At 41.4% G+C, this 24,645-nt stretch overlaps 1 protein-coding gene across 1 annotated transcript in view; it reads left to right on the top strand.

The window, feature by feature from the left end:
* Nucleotides 1-24,645, top strand: part of SCAF8 (SR-related CTD associated factor 8) — a 1,875,331-nt gene that overhangs the window by 1,359,907 nt on the left and 490,779 nt on the right. The window contains exon 15 of the mRNA XM_044063383.1: nucleotides 4,088-4,188. Within this exon, the coding sequence (XP_043919318.1) occupies nucleotides 4,088-4,188 (101 nt within the window). The remainder of the gene's footprint in view (nucleotides 1-4,087; nucleotides 4,189-24,645) is intronic.

The following is a 24,645-nucleotide window of genomic DNA, read 5'->3' as shown; positions in this document are numbered from 1 at the left end:
TGCCTAAGGTGGTTTCCAGTGTAGCTTTAAATCAAACCATCCACTTACCCACCTTCTTCCCCAATCCACAGAACAAAGGTGAGAGACTCCTGCATTCCTTGGACATTCACAGGCAGCTTCGTTACTACTTGGACAAAACTAAGGCTTTCAGAAAAACTGACCAGCTCTTTGTATCCTATGCTGCAGCTTCTCAAGGGAAGGCTATATCTAAGCAAACCATTTCTAAGTGGATAGGTCATTGCATACGTTTCTGCTATACCCATCATGGGAAACCAGTTCCTGCTACCATTAGATCCCACTCTACCAGGGCAACAGCTACCTCTGCAGCCTTTCTCAGGGGGTTCCAACCAAGGAAATACTGCAACTTGGAGTTCAGTACACACCTTTACCAAACACTATCACTTACCTCTTTACTCTAAGTCCAGGGCGGGCTTCGCCACTGCAGTTCTGCAGGGCCTTATTGCCTCCACTAACCCTCTGTGATACCTCCCCCCCTACCTTAGCTTTGGGATTCAACCCAAGTGTGATGACTGCAGCAGGGTAACACGATGAACATTGTACAGTTTTGTACCTACCACAAATGTAGATGTTCGAGTGTTCACCCTGCTGCAGTCCAGGTTACCCTCCCTCCATCCTCTCTGATCTACTGGCAAAATCTCTTCTATGCCTTACTGATGTATTTGCTTATAGCTGAAGGGATTTTGTGTTTGTGCAGTGTTCACTCCATTTGGTACTAACTCTGACCACCTTTTTGGGGGCACCTGACATTTGGGGCAAAAAAAACTGAAGGAAATGGTGTCTGTTGCATTATATATACCCCTGGCGCACTGACGTCAGGGAAGAGGCGACAGCAACCAACGCCGGACCAAGACTTTGGAATTCAGGCTGACTGCGGGACCAACTGACGACAGGATAACCCAAGTGTGATGACTGCAGCAGGGTGAACACTCGGAACATCTACATTTATGGTAGGTACAAAATTGTACTTTTGTGAAAAGGCTTCTAACATGCCTAGGGTATACAATAAACGAAAACAAATCACAACTGGTACCCTCTCAAAAGGTAACATTCCTTGGTGCAAGCTTGAATACAACTGCCCAGATGGCTTACTTTACACCAGACAAACAAAGGCACCTGACTACTTACTTCAAACTGATGGCAACAAAACCCAGTCTTCTGCAAGACAAATTCTGCAGGCTCTGGGCTTCATGGCATCCTGCATCCTACTAATTCCATATGCAAGACTGCATATGAGGAAACTTCAGTGGTACCTAAAAAGTTTATGGAGTCAACATTCACACAGTCTGGAAAGAATGATTTCTCTCATTCCCTGCCTGCAACAGGAATTTCTGTGGTGGGCAAAGGCCTGTCACAAAAACATGGGACGGCCCTTCACTCAACCCCCTGCCAGCCAAACCTTAACAGATGCATCAGATTATGCCTGGGGGGCCCACATGGCAGGAAGATGCATTCAGGGCATATGAGCACCAAAACAAATGCCATCTACATATCAACCAGAAAGAGATGCTAGCTGTTCAAAATGCCCTAACAGCCTTCAAGGACTTACTTCATCCAGGACAACTACTGATAAAGACAGACAACACCACAGTCATGTGGTATATAAACAAGCAAGGGGGCACACACTCATACCCCCTTTGCAGATTAGCCATGGCACTGTGGACACAGCTTTGACCTACCAAATACATCTTCAAGCCCAATTCCTGCCAGGAAAACAGAACACTCTGGCAGACGATTTAAGCAGAAACCTTATGGATCCTCACGACTGGAAACTAAATCCACAAGTCTTCAGCATGATAACAGAGAAATGGGGGAGCCCAGACATAGATCTATTTTCCTCTCCTCAAAATTATAAATTGAAAAGATTCTGCACAAGGACTTATCACAAACAAGCATGGAAAGTGGACGCCCTATCCTTCAGTTGGAAAAACCTATCAGTTTATGCCTTTCCTCCTCTGCCCCTTCTACCCAAGGTCCTCCTAAAAGTCAGACAAGAGAAGCCAAAGATGATATTAATTGCCCCGGACTGGCCCCACTAATACTGGTACCCAATCCTAAGGAACTTGTCTCAATACCCAGCATGGACCTTGCCTCAAAGACCACAACTACTGTCCCAGCAAAACAATCAGATCCTTCACAATCAACTACAGACTCTAAACCTGGCAGCATGGCTAATCATATAATCATACAAACAACACCTCTCAGTAAAGCTTTGATGGATGCCATTTTGGAAGGCAGAAGGCCTAGTACTAGAAAATCTTATGCTGACAAGTGGAAGAGATTCTGTGCTTGGAATCGAGCACAAGGAACTGATACAGCAGAACCAAATATTCCTCAGATATTACAATACTTAACTGAGATGCTTGACAAAGGCCTATCTTTCTCATCAATCGAAATCCATGCCTCTGCCATTTTGACTCATTACAACACAGAGCCACCAATATTTTCTCATCCTTTACTAAAGCAGTATCTTAGAGGAGTCAAATTTAAGGCCCCCTAGACGATCACCATTACCTGCATGGGACCTCAATTATGTGTTGGAAAAGCTCACCCTGCCTCCATTTGAACCAGCTGTTACCGCTGATGTAAAGTTCTTATCATGGAAGACGGCTCTTTTATTAGCAATTACTTCTGCAAGAAGAGTTTCAGAGCTACAGGCCCTCTTGGCTGTAGAGCCTTTTATCATATTTTACCTGGACAGGGTGTCTCTGAGGACAAATCCTACTTTTATGCCTAAGATGGTTTCCAGTGTGGCTCTTAACCAAACAATTCATTTGCCAACTTTTTATCCAAATCCGCAGAACAAAGGGGAGAGAATTCTGCATTCCTTGGATGTACACAGACAGCTGAGAATTCTACTTGAGCAGGACTACAACTCTAAGAAAAACTGAGCAATTACTAGTGTCATATGCTGCAGGATCAGAAGGAAAGGCTATTTCAAAGTAGACAGCTTCAAAGTGGATAAGCCACTGCATCCGTTTCTGCTACTTACACCATGGTAAACCTGTGACCAAGGGCATTAGGTCTCATTCCATCAGAGCTGCAGCTACTTCAGCAGCCTTTCTCAGAGGAGTACCAACCAAAGACATTCTAGAGGCTTCTACTTGGAGTTCTGTTCACACCTTTACAAAGCATTACCATTTGCCTCTCTACTCTAAGTCCATGGCAGGCTTTGCCACTGCAGTGCTGCAGGGCCTTATAGCCGCACCTAATGCTGTTTAGCTCCAGCCTCCCAACCATAGCTTTGGGATTCTACCCAAATGTAATGACTGCAACAGTGAAACACGAAGAACATAGTACAGTTGTGTACATTTAAAAAAAAAAATATAGATGTTCGAGTGTATTCACTGTTTCAGTTCAGGTTACCCTCCCGCCATCTTCCTGTTATTCTGAAGTTTATTTTTCCTTCATTATCTTTTACAACCTATGTGGTGTATTTGCTTGTAGATGAAGGTAAAGTTTATATTGATGCATGTATTTATATATATGTATGTGTATATATATATATATATATATATATATATATATATATATATATAAATATAAAATATTGCTACCTTTTTGGGGGCATTGGGGACAAGAAAAACTAAAGAAAATGGCGTCTGCTGCATGTTTTATACACCTGACCACCTGACGTCATGGAAGAGAGGACAGCAACCGACACAGAACCCAAGGCTTTGGAATTCAGGCCGACTGAGGGCAACCTGCCAGCAGATTACCCTAATGTAATGACTGCAACAGTGAATACACTCGAACATCTGCATTTATGGTACGTGTACACAACTGTACTTTACTTATTTTTAGTGAGCAGTAAAATTACAGCTTGTACGAGTGAAATAGTTTGGAAACGCTGAAAATGCTACCCAGATGTGTCCCATATTTCCAGTTTTGTGTTAAATTTATATGCTAGCTGCATCACTTTACAGTGCAGAATTTTACCAGTATTTGAAAAAAAGTTTTATTTTTTTTTTTTGGGGGGGGGGGTGCGGATGCTGGCAAGATCATATTTGCATTTAACAAAATCCTCTTATATCTCTCACATTTTTTTTTTTGTCACTTTGGAATGTAGTATGCAGCACAACACTTTGGGTTGGCCAAATAGATAAGAAGACCACACAGCAGGAGCTGACCAATCTGTTTGAAGAATTTGGACAAGTTGAAGCAATCAATGTGAGTACACAAAATGTAAACATTTTTATTTCATTGAGCAATTTGTTTTATTTTCAAAGTGTTTCCATTCTCCAGAAGTTAGACCCTTTTCCTGTGATGCTTGTGTGCATATAGAATATTGTCTTCTCCTATAATTTTCTTCATAGTTTCATAGGTAGATACTAGGCTATTGGCCCTAGGGCCTGTATAAGCCTAGCCAAAAAAAGGTACCCTGGCTTTCGCCACCCAAGAAAATTATTTTCCTGTGCCCCTGTCGAGCAGAGCCACAGAGGTGATCCCTGGGGTGAATTTCCTATTTCCCATCGAATCATCAAGATTTTTCTTTGAGTGCTAATGAGTAGCTTTGTTTGATATAGATAGATAGTTTGTTCCAGAGTATGGGAAGTCTCTGGGACAGGAATCTATCCCTCCAGCATGTTCTGTTTATTGTGGTGACGAGGTTTAGGTCCCTAGAGCATGTAGCTCGGAGGGATTGGGATTTCGTTAAGTGGAGCATGTCCAACAGCTCTGGGTTTGACACAGCTTTTTTATGTTAGGCAGAGATTGCCTCTGAGTAGGCAATATACGACGGAGTAAAGCTGGAGGAGTTTGAAACGGTCTGCATATGGGGATCCGTTTGAGGCCAGTAATCCTGTTTGTGAGGTATTTCTGCGGCCTTTCCAGTTGTAGAAGTCTTGTGAGGTACGTATCAAAGGGGGTATTGTACTCTATAATGGATCTGAGTGACGAGTAGAGGGGAACAATGACCTCTCTTTTTCCTGGATGAGAAACCTTTTGAGATGAGGTATGCCACATAGAAGGATTTCCTGACTACTGTGACAATGTGATTATCAAAGGAGAGACTACTGTCCATCTGTGTCCCAAGGTCTCATCACACTTTCGGTGTTGAGTAGATTACCACCTATGTGGTAGCTCATGGGTGCAGAGTTTTTACCAAAGGGGATGACAGTGCAGTTTTTGGCATTGAGCTTGAGGCCGTGGCTTTGACACAGGCATTTGTCTCAGTGAGGCCTTTTTGTAAGATGTTCACATCGTTAGGAGTTTCGATTATGGCTCCTATTTGGCAATCATCTGCGAAGTTCGTTAGCCAAATACCTTCTGTGTTAGCCTGTACTTAAGAAAAGTAGATACCAAACAGGAGAGGACCCAGGACTGAACACTGTGGTACTCCACTTGTCACTGGTCTGAAGTCGGATTTGGAGTCTGCTACTTTCACAGTGTGGGTTCTGTCATTGAGCCAGTTTGGCAACCCATCTTGTGACGTAGGGATTTATACATAGTTTAGTGAGTTTATCTATAATTCCAGAGTGGGGGATGATGGCAAAAGCCTTGTCAAGATATAGATAGTCTGTGTGAACCACCTTACCCTCGTCTATGGCTTTGGTGACTGCTTCAGAGAAATTTGTCAGGTTTAGTAGACATGATCTGTCTTTTACAAACCCAAACTGGGTGGGTCCAGAGTTTGGAGATTACCAATGTCTTTGTTTGTAGCTTCCATGATATGTTCCCTGGCCTTGCAGACCAGGCTCGTTAGGCTAATGGGGCAGTAGTTCCTGGGGTCTGTGGTGGCTCCCCCTTAGTGGAGTGGGAAACCGTTGCTGTGCGCCATTCAGTGGGTGCAAAGCCTGAGGTGAGGCTATGATTGAACATGGTGCTTAGGTGGGGTACCAGTTCATTCTGTAGTTCATGTAGAATGCAGCCTTTGATGTTGTCAGGTCCCATGGATGCTGTGTTCTTGGCTTTGGAGAGTGTGGTTTTTACCTGTGCAGCCGTGATTACAGAAACTTTGCATTCTTCCAATGTAGAGATGAGCCCTTTAGGGGGTGAGAGGGGGTTAAAGTTAGCACTGAACCCATTTGCCAGGATGTTGGCAATATCAGTTGTTTCTGTATATTTATTGCCATTGTGCTGTAACTCAGAGCAGATCTGAATGTTGCCATTGAGGATCTTGACATAGCTATATATTCCAGAGTGGGGGATGATGTCAAAAGCCTTGTCAAGATATAGATAGTCTGTGTGAACCACCTTACCCTCGTCTATGGCTATGTCTCTTTGTGGTTGTTTTTAGAATCAGTGGTGATTTTGTTTTCTTAACTAGCTTTGGAGGATTTTATGAGGGATCTCAGCTTCTTACTGAGGCTGACCAGGGAGTTTCTCCAATCATGGGATTTTACTCTTTTTACAACAGTTTCTTTCTTCTGTTGTAGAGTTTGTTTTTGGCAGGGGACCACCAGATTGGCTTCCTTTTTTTTGGAAGATAGCATCTTGGATCTGTTAGGGATAGCACGATCCATGCACTCGTGTAAGTGCTTATAAAGTTCATTTGTGCAGGATTCAGCAGTCTTGTCTCTATTGTCCGTCTGCATGGGTGTCGTGAAGTTTCCCACTTCTGACTTAAGAAGAATGAATTTGTCTTTGGAGAAATTTTTTTTACAGTGGTTTCCCTATTGGGGGTGGGGGCGGGATGTGGATGTCGAGGGTGATTAGCTTGTGGTTGGATCTGACCGAGGATATGACCTCTGGTGTGGAACACCGGTCGCCCATGTTGGTAATGTCCAGATGTTCATCGTGTTTCACTGTTGCAGTCGTCATAATTGGGTTATCCTGCTGGCAGGCTACCCGCAGTCGTCCCGAGTTCCAAAGTCTAGGTCCGGCGTTGGTCGCTGTCGCCTCCTCCCTGATGTCAGTGAGCCAGGGTTATAAAAGATGCAGCCGACACCATTTTCTTCAGTCTTTCTTGCCGCGCAGTGCCCGAAGCAAAAGCAGTTCGCAAGTGCCAGTCGGCCGACTCCTGAGATTTTAAAATTCGATTTTCAGATCTGAAGTCTTCATTAAAGCTAAGTACCCCGTTGGGGAAACTTTTTTCTTGCTCCAGACAGATGTCAGGAAAAAGTTAATAATTGTATTTCTTGTGGGAAGCAAATTACCTCATAAGGATTTTCATTCTTACTGTATTCCTTGCCTAGGCCCTGACCACAACGTTGCTAGTTGTCGGTTTTGTGCTAGATTTAACCAATGCACTATTAAGCGTCGCTACGATTTTGTATTTCATTACTTTGGCAGAAGATTCAATTATATAATGCCATTGGAACAGCAGACTACCGAAGTTTATAAAAAGCGCAAAGAAAAAGAAAAGGACAAGCATCTGAGGTCCAAAACCAATGAGGCTTCTGTTAGGCCTGTCGCTGGTTGTCAGTGAGGCGCTTTTGCAGCCCCTGACGCCCGCTACGTCAGAGCCACAGGCCGCTACCGACTCCAACATGGAGCCGACTAGCCGCTGGAAACTCAAGGTATTGGACACTCGAAATCTATTCCCTCAGATGGGTCCGGAGCCGCTGAGCAGGCATTGGCTTCTGAGGGTGTTTTCAGGCCTACACAGTTATATGTAAAATGAACTTCAGCTTCAAAGGCAAAGACTAAAGCAGTTCTAAAAACAAAGAAGCAAGTACAGCATTCTCCTGGACAGGCCTCCATGCCTAAAAAACAGATGCTTAAAATGGCCAAAGACCTAATTACTTTGATCAGGGGCTCCCATCCCCCTCCTGATAGGAGGCCTAGGCAAGAGATATAATATGAATCTTCAGATCAGGTTTCCATTTCCTCTGATTCTTCTTCTGAATAGGAATATTCCCTTCCTCCCTATGAGGATTCTGATGCTGAAGAATCTATCCCTTCAGCCTCTCCTCCTGAGGATTATTCTTTTGGGGAGACTCTGCATACTATGAAGGAGCATTTCCACTGGGAGAGCCAAGATTACTCAGAATCCAAGAAAAGGCTCAGAGACTTCCTTTTATTACCTTAGCACAGGCCCCTTGCTATTCCTCCTGTTTTAGACATTGTAGATGTATTTTCAAAGTCCGGTCTGTCTCCTGACTCTTTACCCACCAGCTCCTGTTAAGCCAGACAGATACTACAGGGTTCCTGATTCACATAAATTTCTTTACAAAAACCCTGCTACTGACCCAGAATCTATTTCTCAGGGTCCCAAGGGGGTCAAGGTCTCCACTGCAAAAAACCCTATCTCCTCTGATAGGGATTCTAGGGCCCTGACCAGATGGAGGAAAAAGATTTATACTTCTGCTACCTTGGCTGTAAGAGCTTTAAATTGTCAGTTTCATATGCTTAAATATCAGCAATATCTTATGTCACTGCTTAAACAGAAAATGTTGACATTCAGAATGTGCAGAAAACAAAGAAATGCAGGATTTATTGCATGCAGCTGAACAAGTGGGAAAGCATACTTTGCAATGTGGTTTTGATTCTCTAGAAGCCTCCTGCAGGGCTGCAGTTACAGGTTCTGTCATTAGGAGGCATGCTTGGTTAAAAGAACATAATCTGCCCGATCGTGTTAAAGCAAAACTCTTAGATGCTCCATTACAACATGATACCTTGTTTGGTGTTAAAGCAGAAGAAGAGTTAAAGAAAATGGAGGACAAAGCTAAATCTATGCAAACAGTGAAGGATTTTTTTACAGGTACAGCCTCCCAGATTTAGCAGGAACTGGCCTACAAAGAATTGGTCCTTTAAAGTGTCAGACAGGCCTCAAAAAGGCAGATACAGATGCCCCAGAGGCAGATCACAGCCCCAAGGCTCATACAGGTCTAAACAATGGTGCGCTTCTACCTCCAAAAGTGGAGAGGAAAAATCACAGCCATACAGGAGACAGTCTCAATGACTTTCCCCTGCCAGCACCAAGCACTTATCTTCTGGCAGCTCCTTTGGGGGGGAAACTAGCACTTTTTTCACAAAATTGGCATATGATCACCCAGGACAACTGGGTCTTAAATATAATTTCTCAAGGCTACAGGTTCCACTTTCACACCCTGCCAAGGCCAAACGGTATGCCAGACCTGCCACGCAATCAATGGGCAGAGGCACAAAAACAAGTTTCATCCTTCATGGACATGAGAGCCATTCAGCAAGTACCACAGCAAGAGCAGGGACAAGGATTTTATTCAAGGCTATTCTTGGTACCCAGAAAGGGCAAAGCCTGGAGACCAATACTGGACCTGTCTATCCTAAACACATTCCTGGATATTCCAAAATTCAAAATGTTAACTCTGCAGCAGCTTCTGCCCATGCTGGGCAAGAAGGTTTGGCTTGTGACTTTAGACCTAAAAGAGGCATACCTGCAGGTCCCAATCAGACAATCATGCAGAAGATACCTCAGATTTATAGCTGGCTCAATGCACTGCCAATTCTCTGCACTCTCCTTTGGCTTATCTACTGCGCCCAGGGTCTTCACAAAATGCCTGGCACCAGTAATTGCATTTTGCAGACAAAGAGGAATACAAATATATCCTTACTTGGACGACTGCCTTATTCAAGCAGAGAACAAGAACATTCTACTACAGCATCTGGCGTTTGTAAAAAGATTACTAACAGGTCTAGGGTACGCAGTAAACTAAAAGAAATCAAAACTCGTACCCTCTCAAGAGATAATATTCCAGGGTGCAAGCTTAAATACAACTGCCCAGATGGCTTATCTCACGCCAGACGAACACAGACAACTGACTACTTATTTCAGAATGTTGGCAACAAAGACCCAGTTATCTGCAAGAAAAATTCTGCAGGCTTTGGGCTTCATGGCATTCTGCATACTGCTAATTCCATATGGAAGACTGCATATGAGGAAACTTCAATGGTATCTAAAAAATGTTTGGACTCAACAGTGCTACAGCCTGGAAACAATAATTACCCTCATTCCCTGCCTGCAACAGGAGTTTCGATGGTGGGCAAAAGCCTGTCAACTCAACATGGGACAGCCATTCACTTTACCCACAGCCAGGCAGACATTGACAACAGATGCATCAGATTATGCTTGGGGGGCCCATATGGCAGGAAGATGTATTCAGGGCACATGGTCTGCAAGTCAAATGCATCTACATATCAATCAAAAAGAGATGCTAGCTGTTCAGAATGCCCTGACAGCCTTCAAGGATCTACTTCATCCAGGACAACTACTGATAGACGGACAGTACTACAGTCATGTGGTACATAAACAAGCAGGGGGGCACGCATTCCTACCCCTCTGCAGACTAGCCATGAACTTGTGGGACACACCACTGACTTACCAAGTACATCTGCAAGCACAATTCCTGCCAGGAAGGATAAATATTCTGGCAGACAAACTAAGCAGAAACCTGTGGAAATTGGATCCGCAAGTCTTCAGTATGATAATAAGGAACTGGGGATGCCAGGACATAGACCTATTTGCCTCTCCTCACAACTGCCAACTACAGAGATTCTGCACAAGGACTTATCACAAGCAAGCATGGAAAGTGGATGCTCTGTCTTTCATCTGGAAAAACCTAACAGTATATGCCTTTCTGCCTTTGCCTCTCCTCCCCAAGGTACTCCTCAAGGTCAGACAAGAAAAGCCAAAAATGATACTGATTGCCCCAGACTGGCCCCGCCAGCACTGGTACCCAGTCCTAAAGAGCTTGTCTCAATGCACAGCTTGGACATTACCTCAGATTCCTCACTTACTGACCCAACAAGACAGTCAGGTGTACTGCACAGCCAACTCAGGACCTTAAACCTGGCAGCATGGCGGATAACATAGCCATTCAAGACACACCTCTCTCTAAAGCAGTGATGGATGTTATTTTGGAGGCCAGGAGGCCATGCACCAGAAAATCTTATGCAGAAAAATGGAAGAGATTCTGTGCTGGAACCAGGCACCAAGGTATTGACACGACTGTTCCAAATATTCCTCAGATTTTGCAATACTTAACTGAGATGCTGGATAAAGGCCTTTCCTTTTCATCAATTAAAATTCATGCCTCTGCCGTTTCAGCTCATTACAATACAAAACCACCTATTTTTTTTCATCCATTACTAAGGCAGTACCTCAGAGGGGCCAAAAACATAAGACCTCCAAGGAGAGCACCAATACCTGCATGGGACCTCAACTATTTCTTGGAAAAAACTCACACTGCCTCCGTTTGAGCCAGCCTCTGCAGCTAATATAGAATTCTTATCCTGGAAAACAGCTCTGCTCCTAGCAATTATCTCTGCTAGACGAGCCTCAGAGTTACAGGCACTCATGGCTGTGGAACCTTTTATCATTTTCCATCCTGGCATGGTTTCTCTAAGGACAAACCCTACATTTATGCCTAAGGTAGTGTCCAGTGTGGCCCTTAACCAAACAATTAATTTGCCTACCTTTTACCCAAACCCACAGAATAAGGGTGAGAGACTCCTGCATTCTTTGGACATTCACAGGCAGCTATGCTTCTACTTGGACAGAACCAAAGCTTTCAGAAAGACTGAACAACTTCTAGTGGCATATGCTGCAGGATCACAAGGAAAGCCTATCTCCAAACAGACTATTTCAAAGTGGAGAGGCCACTGCATTCGTTTCTGCTATTCACAGCATGGCAAATCAGTGCCTAAGGGCATTAGGCCACATTCAACCAGAGCAGCAGCCATTTCAGCAGCCTTCCTCAGAGGAGTACCATCCAAAGACATCTTGGAGGCTGCAACATGGAGTTCAGTGCATACTTTTACAAAGCACTATGACGTACCTCTCTACTCTAAATCCAGGGCAGGCTTTGCCACTGCAGTTCTGCAGGGCCTGATAGCATCTCCTAATCCTATTTAGCTCCAGCCTCCCAACCTTCACTTTGGGATTCAACCCAATTGTAATGACTGCAACAGTGAAACATGATGAAGATAGTACAGTTGTGTAACTACCATAAATGTAGATGTTAGAGTGTATTCACTGTTGCAGTCCAGGTTTACCCTCCCACCATCCCCCATTTTCCTTGCTGGGACTTTTCTGTACTTCTCTATTCTATACAACTTATGTGGTGTATTTGCTTGTAGATGAAGGAAAAGTTGTTTTTTTGTGCATGCATGCTTATTGGCATAATTTTGCCTACCATTTTAGGGGCACCTGACATCTGGGGCAAGAAAAACTGAAGAAAATGCCATTGGCTGCATCTTTTATACCCCTGGCGCACTGACGTCAGGGAGGAGGTGACAGCAGCCGACGCCGGACCTAGACTTTGGAACTCGGGCCGACTGAGGGTAGCCTGCCAGCAGGATCACCCCATTGCAATGACTGCAACAGTGAATACACTCTAACATCTACATTTATGATAGGTACACAGCTGTACTCTCTAGGATATTGGCTGCCCCTGGTGGGGGTGTGGAAAAGTTGATCCAAGGCGTTGGAATTTATGAATTCCAGAAAACATTGAGAAAAAGAGTTGGTACATGAGTAGTTTTCCCAGTTAATGTTGGGGTAGTTCAAATCGCCCATTATTACAGTGTTGGGTTGTACCCTAATATTTTCCAGTGTATCATGAAATGAGGAGTGGGAATTCTGGGGCATGGTAGGGGATCTGTAGCAAGTTATAATTTGGATTGCGGTCTTGCCCAGAGTTATTTGCACTTGGATAATCTCAGATGCATTATGCTGAGGAACTAGCCTGGAGGTGTGAATATCCTTAATGTATATGGACACACGTCCATCTTTAGTGTTTCGGTCCAGGTTAGGTGGATAAAAGGTGTGGCCATGATATATTTCCTTTTATATTATTATTTTTATAATAATATTTTTTTATAATATTATTTTTATAATATTATTCTGATGATATTCAACATTGTTAATGTATTTCATATGTTTATTATGTTGAGGTTTATTATTATGTGGAAAGGTGCCATTTTGTTCCAATGTATTTGCTTATTATATAAGATTATGTACCACTTTAAACATGGAGTATATAATGTTGGTCCACCAGGGGTCGGGTTTCCTTACTTATACAGAATTGCATTGATAAAGGCCATGATATGGCCGAAACCGGTATGCTTGTTTATTAAGATTCCTTTGATTTAATGGAATCTTTTTGTCAATAAAGTTGGTTCGACAGGCTCATTGCTTTTTGAATGTCTATGTATTTTTGGAGCCGTGCACGTTGTCCGGCGTGCGCGTACCTTGGTGTGGAGTTGCTTAGCTGTTTCTCTTCGCGCTGGGGACATCTGGTTCGTGAACCATTGCTTGTTTAATTCGAGTTGGAGTTTAAGAGACGGTTGGAGACCTAACCTTGGTGTTATTTGGATGGTGTGTGTCCACGGAAATACAGTGGTCCATTTTTTTCGTATGAGAGGTTTTTTCCATGTTTATTAATGCGAATTGATGACGCGTGGACGGCCATTTTGTTTGGTTCGCATTTGAGGTACTTTTTTCATTGCATTGGGACATTGGGGCCATTTTTATTCCTTCGGATTTTCAAAGGGATTGTGTTCCGGTTACAAATCAGTGAATGTGTGACTTAATTATTTTACATAAATGGGTCGTTTATGTTGCGGGACTGTTATATCATTTTGGGCCCTGGTATCTACAAATTTTGGATTCCATTAACCGGAGTGACTACAGATTTACGAACATGGAGCGTTTGAACTAACGGATGTTTTGGACTATTCGTTTTGTTAATTTCAAAATTGGGAATATGATTTGGACAATAATTGGACTTTTGCATTGTTTATTGTCTATATTATTTTCCGTTTAGTAATATAACAGATGTTTTTTTGATGTATATATAATTTTTTCTAGTTCATACATCTGTGGGTGTATATGTATGTCCAATATTAGTGTGGTCTATCGGTTTGACTATGCACATTGGTTATAAACAGTAACAACAGTACTGATGGGTGGTAAATAGTGGGATATTCCTGAATTGTAGAACATGGGTCTTGGGCATTTGTAGTGATGTTCAGTTCATATGGCTTGGGAGCGTTCTGGTTGATTTCCAGGGGCTTGTGTCAAGCTTTTGAAATGTTTTTGGTTGGTTAGGTTCATTACGGATTTTAGATTTAAACCACCAAACATTTGTTTTCAATATTTAATTAGTGATTGGAGATATGTAACCTTACATTTGACTATAATCATGAGAATTCTAGTGGTCAGTTTGGCCTTGTGGGTCAGAGGGTTTCCTTTATAAACATGTGTGGTATTGTGATGGCTTATTAAGATTTCTAATAATATTAATGTGTATATATATAATGGAATGGCCTCAATATATATGCCTTTGGTATGTGCTCAGTATATAATTTAATGGGCTTTAGGTTTGGAACGGCATTAATATATGGGGCCTTAGTGATATGGTTATTTTCTGAGTGGCCTTGAAGGTAACCAACACTTCTGGGGATAGATGTGTGTTTATAACAGGTTGAATCCTGGAAAGTCCATGGGTTGTTGTGAATATTATATCTTACGGTGGCAATATACTAATACATAATTGAGTTTTGGGCAGAGACGTATGTCGGCCTATGGTAGGGCAATATTTTCCAGAGTTGGATTATTTATTCAAATGAGTGAATTTTTTCTGGATTTCTTTCCAGGTATTACACTTTTGATATTTGATATGTTATATTGCCTAACAAGACGAAGGTCGTTTTTTTGATGAAGAGTTTTTTTGTATATTGGGCCACTTATGGTAAGATAGTTAAAAGGTTCAGTTTATCTGAATAATTTTTAAATATAGTTGATAGGTCACACCTAACATGGACAATAGTATATATATGGACTGATAGCAGTTGTGATTGGTTTTCAAGGTCACTCGGTCATTTGGTGCCTTTACACTATAATATATTGGAGTGTTTTACATTTGAATCATGGACATTGGGCAGTTATTGAAGGGTCTTTCGGCCGATCAAGATAATTTGGAGGTGTTTGGTTTAAATAATTTATCGGGACCGGATTCTACGAATTTATTATTGGATGGCCCATCACAATGCAACAACATGTTTTCTAAGCTTAATAGACAAATGAAGGCTTTACGCACGAATGTATGGCATTTGAAACTTTTCAAAGCCTACAAGGTCAAGGATATCACTCCTAGGGGATTAAGGGTCCGTATACAACCTATTGTGGCCAATATAGATAGTGAGCTTTCCAAGGAATGGGCGGAGGCGCAACATTTATCATCTATGCATTTTGTTGATTGTTTATTAAGGTATTATGACAGGACTATTCAGAGTCAACTTACAGAGATTGAAATTTTGTGTGGGGAGGTAGAAAAATTTAAATCTGAAGTGTTATATTCACAACAAGTTTCAGACCTGGCTAAGGACCTCTCAATATTGGAAAAACAACTTACAAAAAGGAAGATTAACAAGTTTAATCGTGATTTGATGGACTATGAAAAAGGGAAACCTTTTGTAAATCATAAATCGGTGAGATTTCAGGAATCTAGATTTAGCAATAGCAATAATAATAAGAAAAGACCAAGGTCCATCTTAAGACATCATAAATCTGTCTGATACTACCTCAGAAGGAGGAGGCCTCTTCTGTAACGGATGGGGAAGGTTCTTTACACCAGGTGTCCCCAGCGGCGAAAAGGAAACAGCCCCCCCCTTTAGAGTTAGGGGTAGGAGGCGGGGGGGGGTAAGAAGCATAAGAACAGACTCCGGCAACATAACCTTGCAGTCCCTGTTACAACAAATGGTGACATAATTGGCAACATACATAATATTTCCTCTTTTGAACTTTCTCCAGCACATATTAAACTGCTGAATAAAGGGCTTTCTTTTGTACCCTCATCATTGGTTTCAGAAACTCAGTTATTACAAGATGTTGATGAATTTTGTAGAATACTTAACCTAAAAATCTTTTTTGCAGATCAGGAACATACTCAAAGATCTTCTGATTTTAGGTTTAGGAAATCTAATTTTGTTCCCCCCATGAACAAACATGTGTCCATCTTTAGAGAGTGCATAATGAAGGAGTTACATTTTTCCAATTTATATGGTCTTACCGAAAATAATTTAACAGCTGTAGAAAGACAAGCTTTGGTTGAGCTTAGTACTAATCATAACATAGTTATAACTATGGCGGATAAAGGAGGAGCAGTTGTGGTTTTGGATCACTCATTATATAATCAGGAAGCTCTACGACAGTTGGCAGATTCTAGTTTTTATATGGCACTAAATGTGGATCCGACTCTTTCTTTTAAGAGAGAAATTGATGATTTTTTGGATCTATCAGTACAGCAGGGTATCATTACGACACAGGTAGGTGTGCAACTTAAGGTGGATGAGCCTAGTTTTCAGTATTTATATATCTTACCGAAAATACATAAAGACCCATTACATCCCCCTGGGAGACCTATAGTTTCAGGTAGGGGTTCCTTAACGGAACCATTGTCAGCTTTTTTGACCCAGTATTTGAAACCTTTGCTGCCGCTTATTAGGTCTCGCATTAAGGACACCACCGAATTTCTAAATATAATTAATGATTCCCAACTAGAATCTCACTGGTTACTTTGTACTCTTGACGTGGCTTCATTATATACAAATATTCCACATGATCAGGGAATTTTAGCTGTTTCCTTTTGGCTATATAAATCTAACCTTTATTCTTTAGCATTTAATAACTTTTTGATTAAGCTCACTGAATTGGTATTACGGAAGTATATCTTTTATTATGCAGGTAAGGCTTATTGGCAGATTAAGGGCACTGCGATGGGTGCTTCTTTTGCACCCATCTATGCTGATTTGTTCATGGGGTACTATGAGGCTGGGTATATATACGATGACCAACATAACAAATTTTTACAACATCTGGATATCTGGCGGAGATATCTGGACGATTGTTGGATGGTGTGGCGTGGAGATAAGAAAAGTTTAATACAGTTTGTGGATTATTTGAATAATAATAGTTTTGGTATTCGGTTCACTGCTAATATTGAACTTTCAGAGATTGTATTTTTGGATGTTAAGGTTTCTAAACTTGCAGATAATACTTTATCGACTACTATATATCGCAAGTTTCCCAAATACAATACTTTGTTACATGCTAATAGTTCTCATCCACGCCACACCATCCACAATATTCCGAAATCTCAATATATGAGAATCAGACGTATTTGTTCATCTGATGAAGATTATTTGGAATGTAGTCTGGATTTAACGCGCAGGTTTCTACATAGAGGGTATGAATCTCAACTATTAGTTAAAGCTGAAGGTCAAACTACCAAAATGAAACGTCAGGATTTATTATGTTATAAAGTAAAGAACAGGGATGGTAATAAAGCAAATTATAATCAACCAATAAGGTTGGTGACTACCTATGGGAATAATACCAATCGTTTTAGGGATGTCATTAACCAACATTGGGGCATTCTTTTGTCACATGAGGTTTTAGGTAGGTTGTTGCCGGAAAATTGTCAGTTTTCTTACCGGAGGGGACGGAATATGAATTCTCACTTCACACATTACAAAAGATACGTTCCAAATATACCACAACAAAGAACTTTAAGTGGTGATATACTAAGGGGGTGCTATCCTTGTGGGCATTGTGCTGCTTGTCAACATTTGCAACAAACCAAAGAATTTTCTAGCAAAAATACATCACGAATTTTTGAGACAAGGGTTTTTGCTAATTGCAGCACAGATTGGGTGGTATATCTGGCTACCTGTAGTTGCTCTGCATTCTATGTTGGACAAACGTCCAGACCTGTTAAATTTAGAATAGGGGAACATTTAAGTGCAATTAAGAACAAACGTGTTGCTAATGCCTTATTTAAACATACCTTGGAGCATTCTTCGGCCATTTTTCGGTTTGTTGTTATAGATAGGATCACCCTTCACAGGAGTTTCAAAGCCGGATGGCATCAAAAACTTGATCAAATGGAACAAAGGTGGATAATTCAATTGGGTGGTTTATTTAGACCTGGTCTAAATATGTTAGAATAGAATTTTGTAGGTCATGTGTATATATATTATGACTTATGTAAAGGGATTATGTACCATTCATCAATTTTGGTTCTAGGCATATTTACAATACCCATAGGAATGTGGAGGATGTATATACATCCAGAGGATATATGATTTGAGTTTATGGGATTATAGATCTAGGTATATAACATACAGGATTTGGATAGCCTGACCAAACTTTGTGATATAAGTGGGAATGTATGTTTATGATAAATTTTGAGGTTTATCATTATATAGAATAATAAAATATATATAGGTTGTTCATATATATAGACTGTCTTGACAAGTTGTTCTGATCACTATTCAGGTCCCCAAACATTTTGGCCATGATATATTTTCTTTTTATATTATTATTTTTATAATAATATTTTTTTATAATATTATTTTTATAATATTATTCTGATGATATTCAACATTGTTAATGTATTTCATATGTTTATTATGTTGAGGTTTATTATTATGTGGGAAAGGTGCCGTTTTGTTCCAATGTATTTGCTTATTATATAAGATTATGTACCACTTTAAACATGGAGTATATAATGTTGGTCCACCAGGGGTCGGGTTTCCTTACTTATACAGAATTGCATTGATAAAGGCCATGATATGGCCGAAACCGGTATGCTTGTTTATTAAGATTCCTTTGATTTAATGGAATCTTTTTGTCAATAAAGTTGGTTCGACAGAACCGTACGTGCTGGCTCATTGCTTTTTGAATGTCGTGGTATGAATTATAGCCTGGTAATGCAGGGGTGCCCTCTGGTGCCTTGAACGAGGTCTCTGTCACTTCACAGATGTCGATGTTCTCCCATTTAAGGAGTGCCTTGAGTGAATGCATTTTGAGGTTTAGACTTCTGGCATATTTAGTAGCATTGCCCTCAGAGTTTGCTTGCTTGTGCCTGTTACGGTGGTTAATTTGTCATTTGAACCTTACCTAAGAAAGGCACTATAGGGGTGGCAACAGCCTTAGCCAGTATCCAGAATTCCAAGGGCGACAGGTGCAGGCCATCTCTGGCAAAGCATCGTGGTCTGTCGATCATGTCATCCCAGGCAGACAGATACTGGATCCCCTTAGAATGACACCAGAAGCTTAGCCAATTGTTGAAGGCGATCATTTTGTCCTTATAAAGTGATATCATTCTGGGTGAAGGCAGGATGCTACTCAGAGCTAGGGTCATACCTGCCTGGGCTACAAGTTCAGAGAGCTCCTCCATGTCTCTCTTCATGTAGTCCAGGGAGGTACGTCTCAGGTCATTCACACCAACATGGACAATGACAGAGAGATATTTGTACTTGTAGAGTGCCCTGAGTGCATGCGTTATGTGCTGGATCCTGGCAGCTAACATTGTTTCCCCTTGTTTAGCTTGGTGAGTGGAACATCAGTGTGCCGGACTATAAAGTCACCTATGACTAGAGTGTTTGGTACGTTGTTGTGCCTTATGGGCTGTGGTTGAGTGGCACACTGCATTTGTGGGCTATGTATCATTTGGGTTGTGTTGGGGGTGGAGGTTGCTTGCGTTTCTGCTTTGGAGGTCTCTGTTGCTTGAGCAGATTTTTATTGAGAGCCTCCATGAATGTAGGTGTGTGTGTTTTGTGTTTCTATGTGTGCATTTTAGTGGTGTAGGTTTTGAAGGGACTATGTGATGAGTGTGGTGTGGTGTAAGTCTTTACCTTCTCCTCTTGACTGTCTAGTCCAGTCTTGGGTGAACAGAGCTTTGCTTCCAGTTTGGTTATATAAGTGCATCTGTCACAGGTTGTAGTATTGGGTGGTAGAAGGAGAGGGTTGTCTGTGTACATGAAGCAATTGCTGCATTGCCCCAAGATGCCCAGATTCATCAAGTAGACAGAAGAAAACACTGGGAGCTGACCCTTAGACATGCCTGGATAGATGCTTATTTATTAAGTACTAAAAACTGTTTTCATCTAAATAAGTGAAGAAAGTTGAGTGCTGTAGTAAGTTGTAGCTTATTTAGTGCTGATCTCAAAGAAACAGATTTGAGTGCTAAAACTAAAAAATGGCTAGTTCTAGGAGAACATTTGAAGAGCAGACTTTATGGTGCCGGGAATAGTTTAATCCTAGCTAAGCGGTGATGCATAAAGTGTATTTTTTTAATATAACAGTAGCAAATTGATTTAAACAAAGTAACCAATAAAAAGCTAAAAACTGAGCCTCGTTCCAGCTGTCTTCAATCAGACAAGTTCTAACTGCACACTCCTGCCACTAGGGTGCGGGGGAACCTTTTCCAAAAAAAGATGTTCTGGATTAGTGCTCACGTTATACAAACAAATCTAGATTCAGCAGGTCTGAGTTTAGTCTGTGCTACAGCAAACAGGGCGTACCAGTTTCAGAAATAAACAGTTCAATAAGCCTTTAACGTGAAACTCCCAGCTCAGAAGCACAGAATCTACCCTCTTCTCCCACAAGAGTGCAGAACACACCTTCTTAATGTAAAATAACTGGCCCGAAGCCCAAGTGCTTAAACCAGAACTAATACACTTTTAGAATAACAGATACACTACGCCTTCAATCAGCAACTCCCAACTTAGAAGGATGTAAGCTACCTGTCCTGCCACAACAGACCACAAACCTTTTTAATGTAAAACAACTGGTCTGAAGCCCAAGTGCTTCAACCAAAGGCTTAGAATAGCAGTTACAATTTAAGCAGGCTACCAACAAGCAGTAATAAATGCAGCAGAATAAATGTAATAAAGTAGGAAGAAACACAAATACAGCAAAAGCAGGTGAATAAAGTGCATTTGTTTTGTACATAACAATAGAAAAGGAGCAAACTGATTTCAACAAATTATCCAATTAACCAGCAAAAAAGCTCAAAACTAAGCCCTTTTCCAGCAGTCTTCAATTAGACAGGTTCTAACTGCACACTCCTGCCACTAGGGTGCAGGGGAGCCTTCTCCAAAAAAGATGGCCTGGATTAGTGCTCACGTTATACAAGCAAAGCTAGATTCAGCATGCCTGAATCTAGTCTATGCTACAGCAAACAAGGTGCACCAATTTCAGAAAGAAACAGTTCAAATAAGCAGGCACAATAATCCTTTAACCAGAAATTTCCAGCTCAGAAGGGCAGAATATAGCTTCTTCTCCCACGAGTGCAGACCACAAACCTTCTTAATGTAAAACTGGTCTGAAGCCCAATTACTTAAACCAAAAGGCTTAGAGTAACAGTTACAATTTAATCAGGGCTACTACCAAGCAGTAATAAATGCAGCAGAATAAATACAATTGAGTACTTTTAAGAAGAGGCAAAAGCAAAATGAAGTGCAATTTTTTTTTCAGTAAAGTGGAAAGAGGAGCAGAAGAAGGTTAAGAACCTAAGTGGGTTGGCCTTCTCTAATGTTCTCTCTGTATTAAGGTGAGTGAACACCAGACTGGGAGGGGTGTCCCAGATCTGATTTAAAGTAGGGGTGGGCAACTGCAAAGTCACCAACTATAACAACACTACAAGAATAAAAACAGTTTCAGGACAGATGAAAAACATAAAACAATGCCAGAAAATATATAAAATAATTCAGTCAGGCAAAAAAAAAAAATAATTCAGTCAGGCAAAATTAAGACAATGTTGATTGTTTGAGAATCACACTTCAGACAGAACACCAGGAGTTTCCAACAGTGCTTGCAAGAATTAACAAACAGAACCTATTTTTAAATCAGCAAGCCTTGAAGCAATTAGATAACACAAAAGCTATTAGACCAGTTTTATAAACTCCACCACAGGAATAGAGGGGAAGCAGTTTCAGGACAGAAGAGAAACATAAAACAATGCCAGAAAATATATAAAATAATTCAGTCAGGCAGAATTAAGACAATGCAGAACTCTGAAAGGTTAAAATGCCAAGAAATATACTTGTCAATCAGTGGTATATTTCCAGATTGTTTGAGAATCCCGCTTCAGCCAGAACACCAGGAGTTTCCAACAGTGTATGCAAGAATTTACAAACGGAAACTATTTTTAAATTAGCAAGCCTTGAAGCAATTGCCTAACACAAAAGATGTTAGACCAGTTTTATAAACTCCACCACAGGAAAAGGGGGGAAGCAGAAGTTTCCAACATTTAGCTTTCATTTTGTTTCAAGTGTTTATTTTTTTTTTTTTTTGTATTATTCATTGGCTTTCACTGTCTACACGCTGTTCGTCTTTGAACATACCACCGTACCGCATGTAGTACTGCAACTTAGAATTTTTTTTTTTTGCATGGGGGACTATTCTTTTAGATGCCTGAACATGTTTTAATCTGGAGTCCCTTTCCAGTTTTTCTCGAGAGTACATTCTGGCCCACTTGCTTCAGTCATCTCTTGTAGATTATCATGGGCAGCCAGTAATTACAAGATTTACAATGGATGAAAGGGCAGACACTAGTTTTCTGGACTTTTTTTTTTTTTTAAATTAACAAATGGTTGTCCTTAGAGGAATGTGTTTGATGTTCACCACATCCTGTCCAGACTAAAGCTGTGTTCTGAGATAGTTTCTTATGTTCAAACACTGAAAGCTTCAAGGCTGTGCGTGCTTCGTATTCAAATGATGCAAACCTGTTATCAGCCAAAGCTTTAAAATTTAAAAGATTTGGCATTGTACAGAAAGTGTAATGCCTAGCACGTAGGGGATGTATGCAGGATCTACGCCCTCATTGGCTTGTGCTTTGGATCCATGGAAGTTCACCCTTCTGATCAAAGTTGGCAAGTCAGAAATAACCCCTGACAACAGTCATAGTTTATAGCCAAACACATGTAATAATGCTGCTGTTTAGGATTGAATACCATGTGAGAGAACAGAGAAGAGGAGGCAAAGGTACCAGAGTCAGACAAGGAGTGCAAGAGAAGGGAAATTCATGTCTGGAATAAACGCACACCCACATGAAAATGGTGACAAGTTATGTGATGCCACTGCTGCAGTTGAGACAATTTTTTTTCCCCCATTGCTTTAAATGCCTTTTATATTTGGTAACTTATGTCATTTGGAGGGTAATTCAGGTACTGGGCAAGAATATTTAAAACTGTCCATCCTTATATAAGATATGGCTATAGACTAGTGCAGAAAAAAGACAAGGGTTAGGCAGATTGCACATGGAAGCATGCGCTATGCACTATTTTTCGTAGTTACTCAGGCAGTCTATAACTGTTATAGAGCAGGTTCATAGGTAGGTACTAGGCTATTGGCCCTAGGGCCTATACAAGCCTAGCCAAAAAGGTACCCTGGCTTTCGCCACCCAAGAAAATTATTTTCCTGTGCCCCTGCCAAGCAGAACCACAGAAGTGATCCCCGGGGTGAATTTCCTATTACCCATCCAATCATCAAGATTTTTCTTAAAGAGTGTTAATGAGAAGCTCTGTTTGACATAGGTAGTCTGTTCCAGAGTATGGGAAGTCTCTGGGACAGGAATCTATCCCTCCAGCATGTTCTGTTTATTGTGGTGACAAGGTTTAGGTCCCTAGAGCGTGTAGCTCAGAGGGATTGGGATTTCTTTGTGGAGCATGTCCAGCAGCTCTGGGTTTGTCATAGCTTTGTATGTTAGGCAGAGATCGCCTCTGAGTAGTCGATATGCGACGGAGTAAAGCTGGAGTTTTTTGAGACAGTCTTTGTAAGGCATCTGTTTGAGGCCAGTAATCCTCTTTGTGAGGTATTTTTGTGGCCTTTCCAGTTGTAGATGTCTTGTGAGGCACATACCAAAAGGGGCGTTGTACACTATAATGGGTCTAATGAGTGATGAGTAGAGGGGAACAATGACCTCTTTTTTTCTGGATGAGAAACCTTTTGTGATGAGGTGTGCCACTTAGAAGGATTTCCTGACCACTGTGGCAATGTGATTATCAAAGGAGAGACTACTGTCCACTTGTGTCCCAAGGTCTCTTATCAAACTTTCAGTGTTAGACTACCACCTATGTGGTAGCTCATGGGTACATCGTTTTACCAAAGGGGATGACAATGAACTTTTTGGCGTTGAGCTTGAGACCATGTCTTTGACACCAGGCGTCTGTCTCAGTGAGGCCCTTTTGTAGGATGCCCACATCATTAGGAGTTTAGATTATGGCTCCTAGTTTGCAGTCATCTGCAAATCTAGTTAGCCGAAGACCTTCTGTGTTAGCCTGTACTTCAGAGAAGTAGATACCGAACAGGAGAGGACCCAGGACTGAACCCTGTGGTACTCCACTTGTCACTGGTCTCAAGTCTGATTTGGAGTCTGCTACTTTCACAGTGTGGGTTCTGTCAGTAAGCCAGTTGGCAACCCATCTTGTGACATAGGGATTTATACCTAGTTTAGTGAGTTTATCTATAATTCCAGAGTGGGGGATGGTGTTGAACGCCTTGGTGAGATCTAGATAGGCTGTGTGAGAACCACCTTACCCTCATCTATGGCTTTGGTGACTATTTCAAAGAAGTCTATCAGGTTTAGGAGACATGATCTGCCTTTTACAAACCCAAACTGTGTGGGGTCCAGAGTTTGGAGATCTCCAATGTCTTTGAGTTCCATGATGCATGATACATTCCATGGCCTTGCAGACGAGGCTTGTCAGGCTAATGGGGAGGTAGTTCCTGGGGTCTGTTGTGCCCCCCCCCCCCATTTGTGGAATGGGATAACTGTCGCGGTGTGCCATTCAATGGGCACAAAGCCTGAGGTGAGGCTATGATTGAACATGGTACTTAGGTGGGGTGCCAGTTCATTCTGTAGTCCATGTAGAAGTCAGCCTGGGATGTTGTCAGGTCCCATGGATGCTGTGTTC

The sequence above is a fragment of the Protopterus annectens genome, chromosome 1.part0 (genome assembly GCF_019279795.1).
Source record: "Protopterus annectens isolate FY-2018-M chromosome 1.part0, PAN1.0, whole genome shotgun sequence".
Classification (NCBI taxonomy): Eukaryota; Metazoa; Chordata; order Ceratodontiformes; family Protopteridae; genus Protopterus; species Protopterus annectens.
The sequence above is the reverse complement of the archived record's forward strand: the minus strand, read 5'-3'. Positions and strand labels throughout refer to the sequence as shown.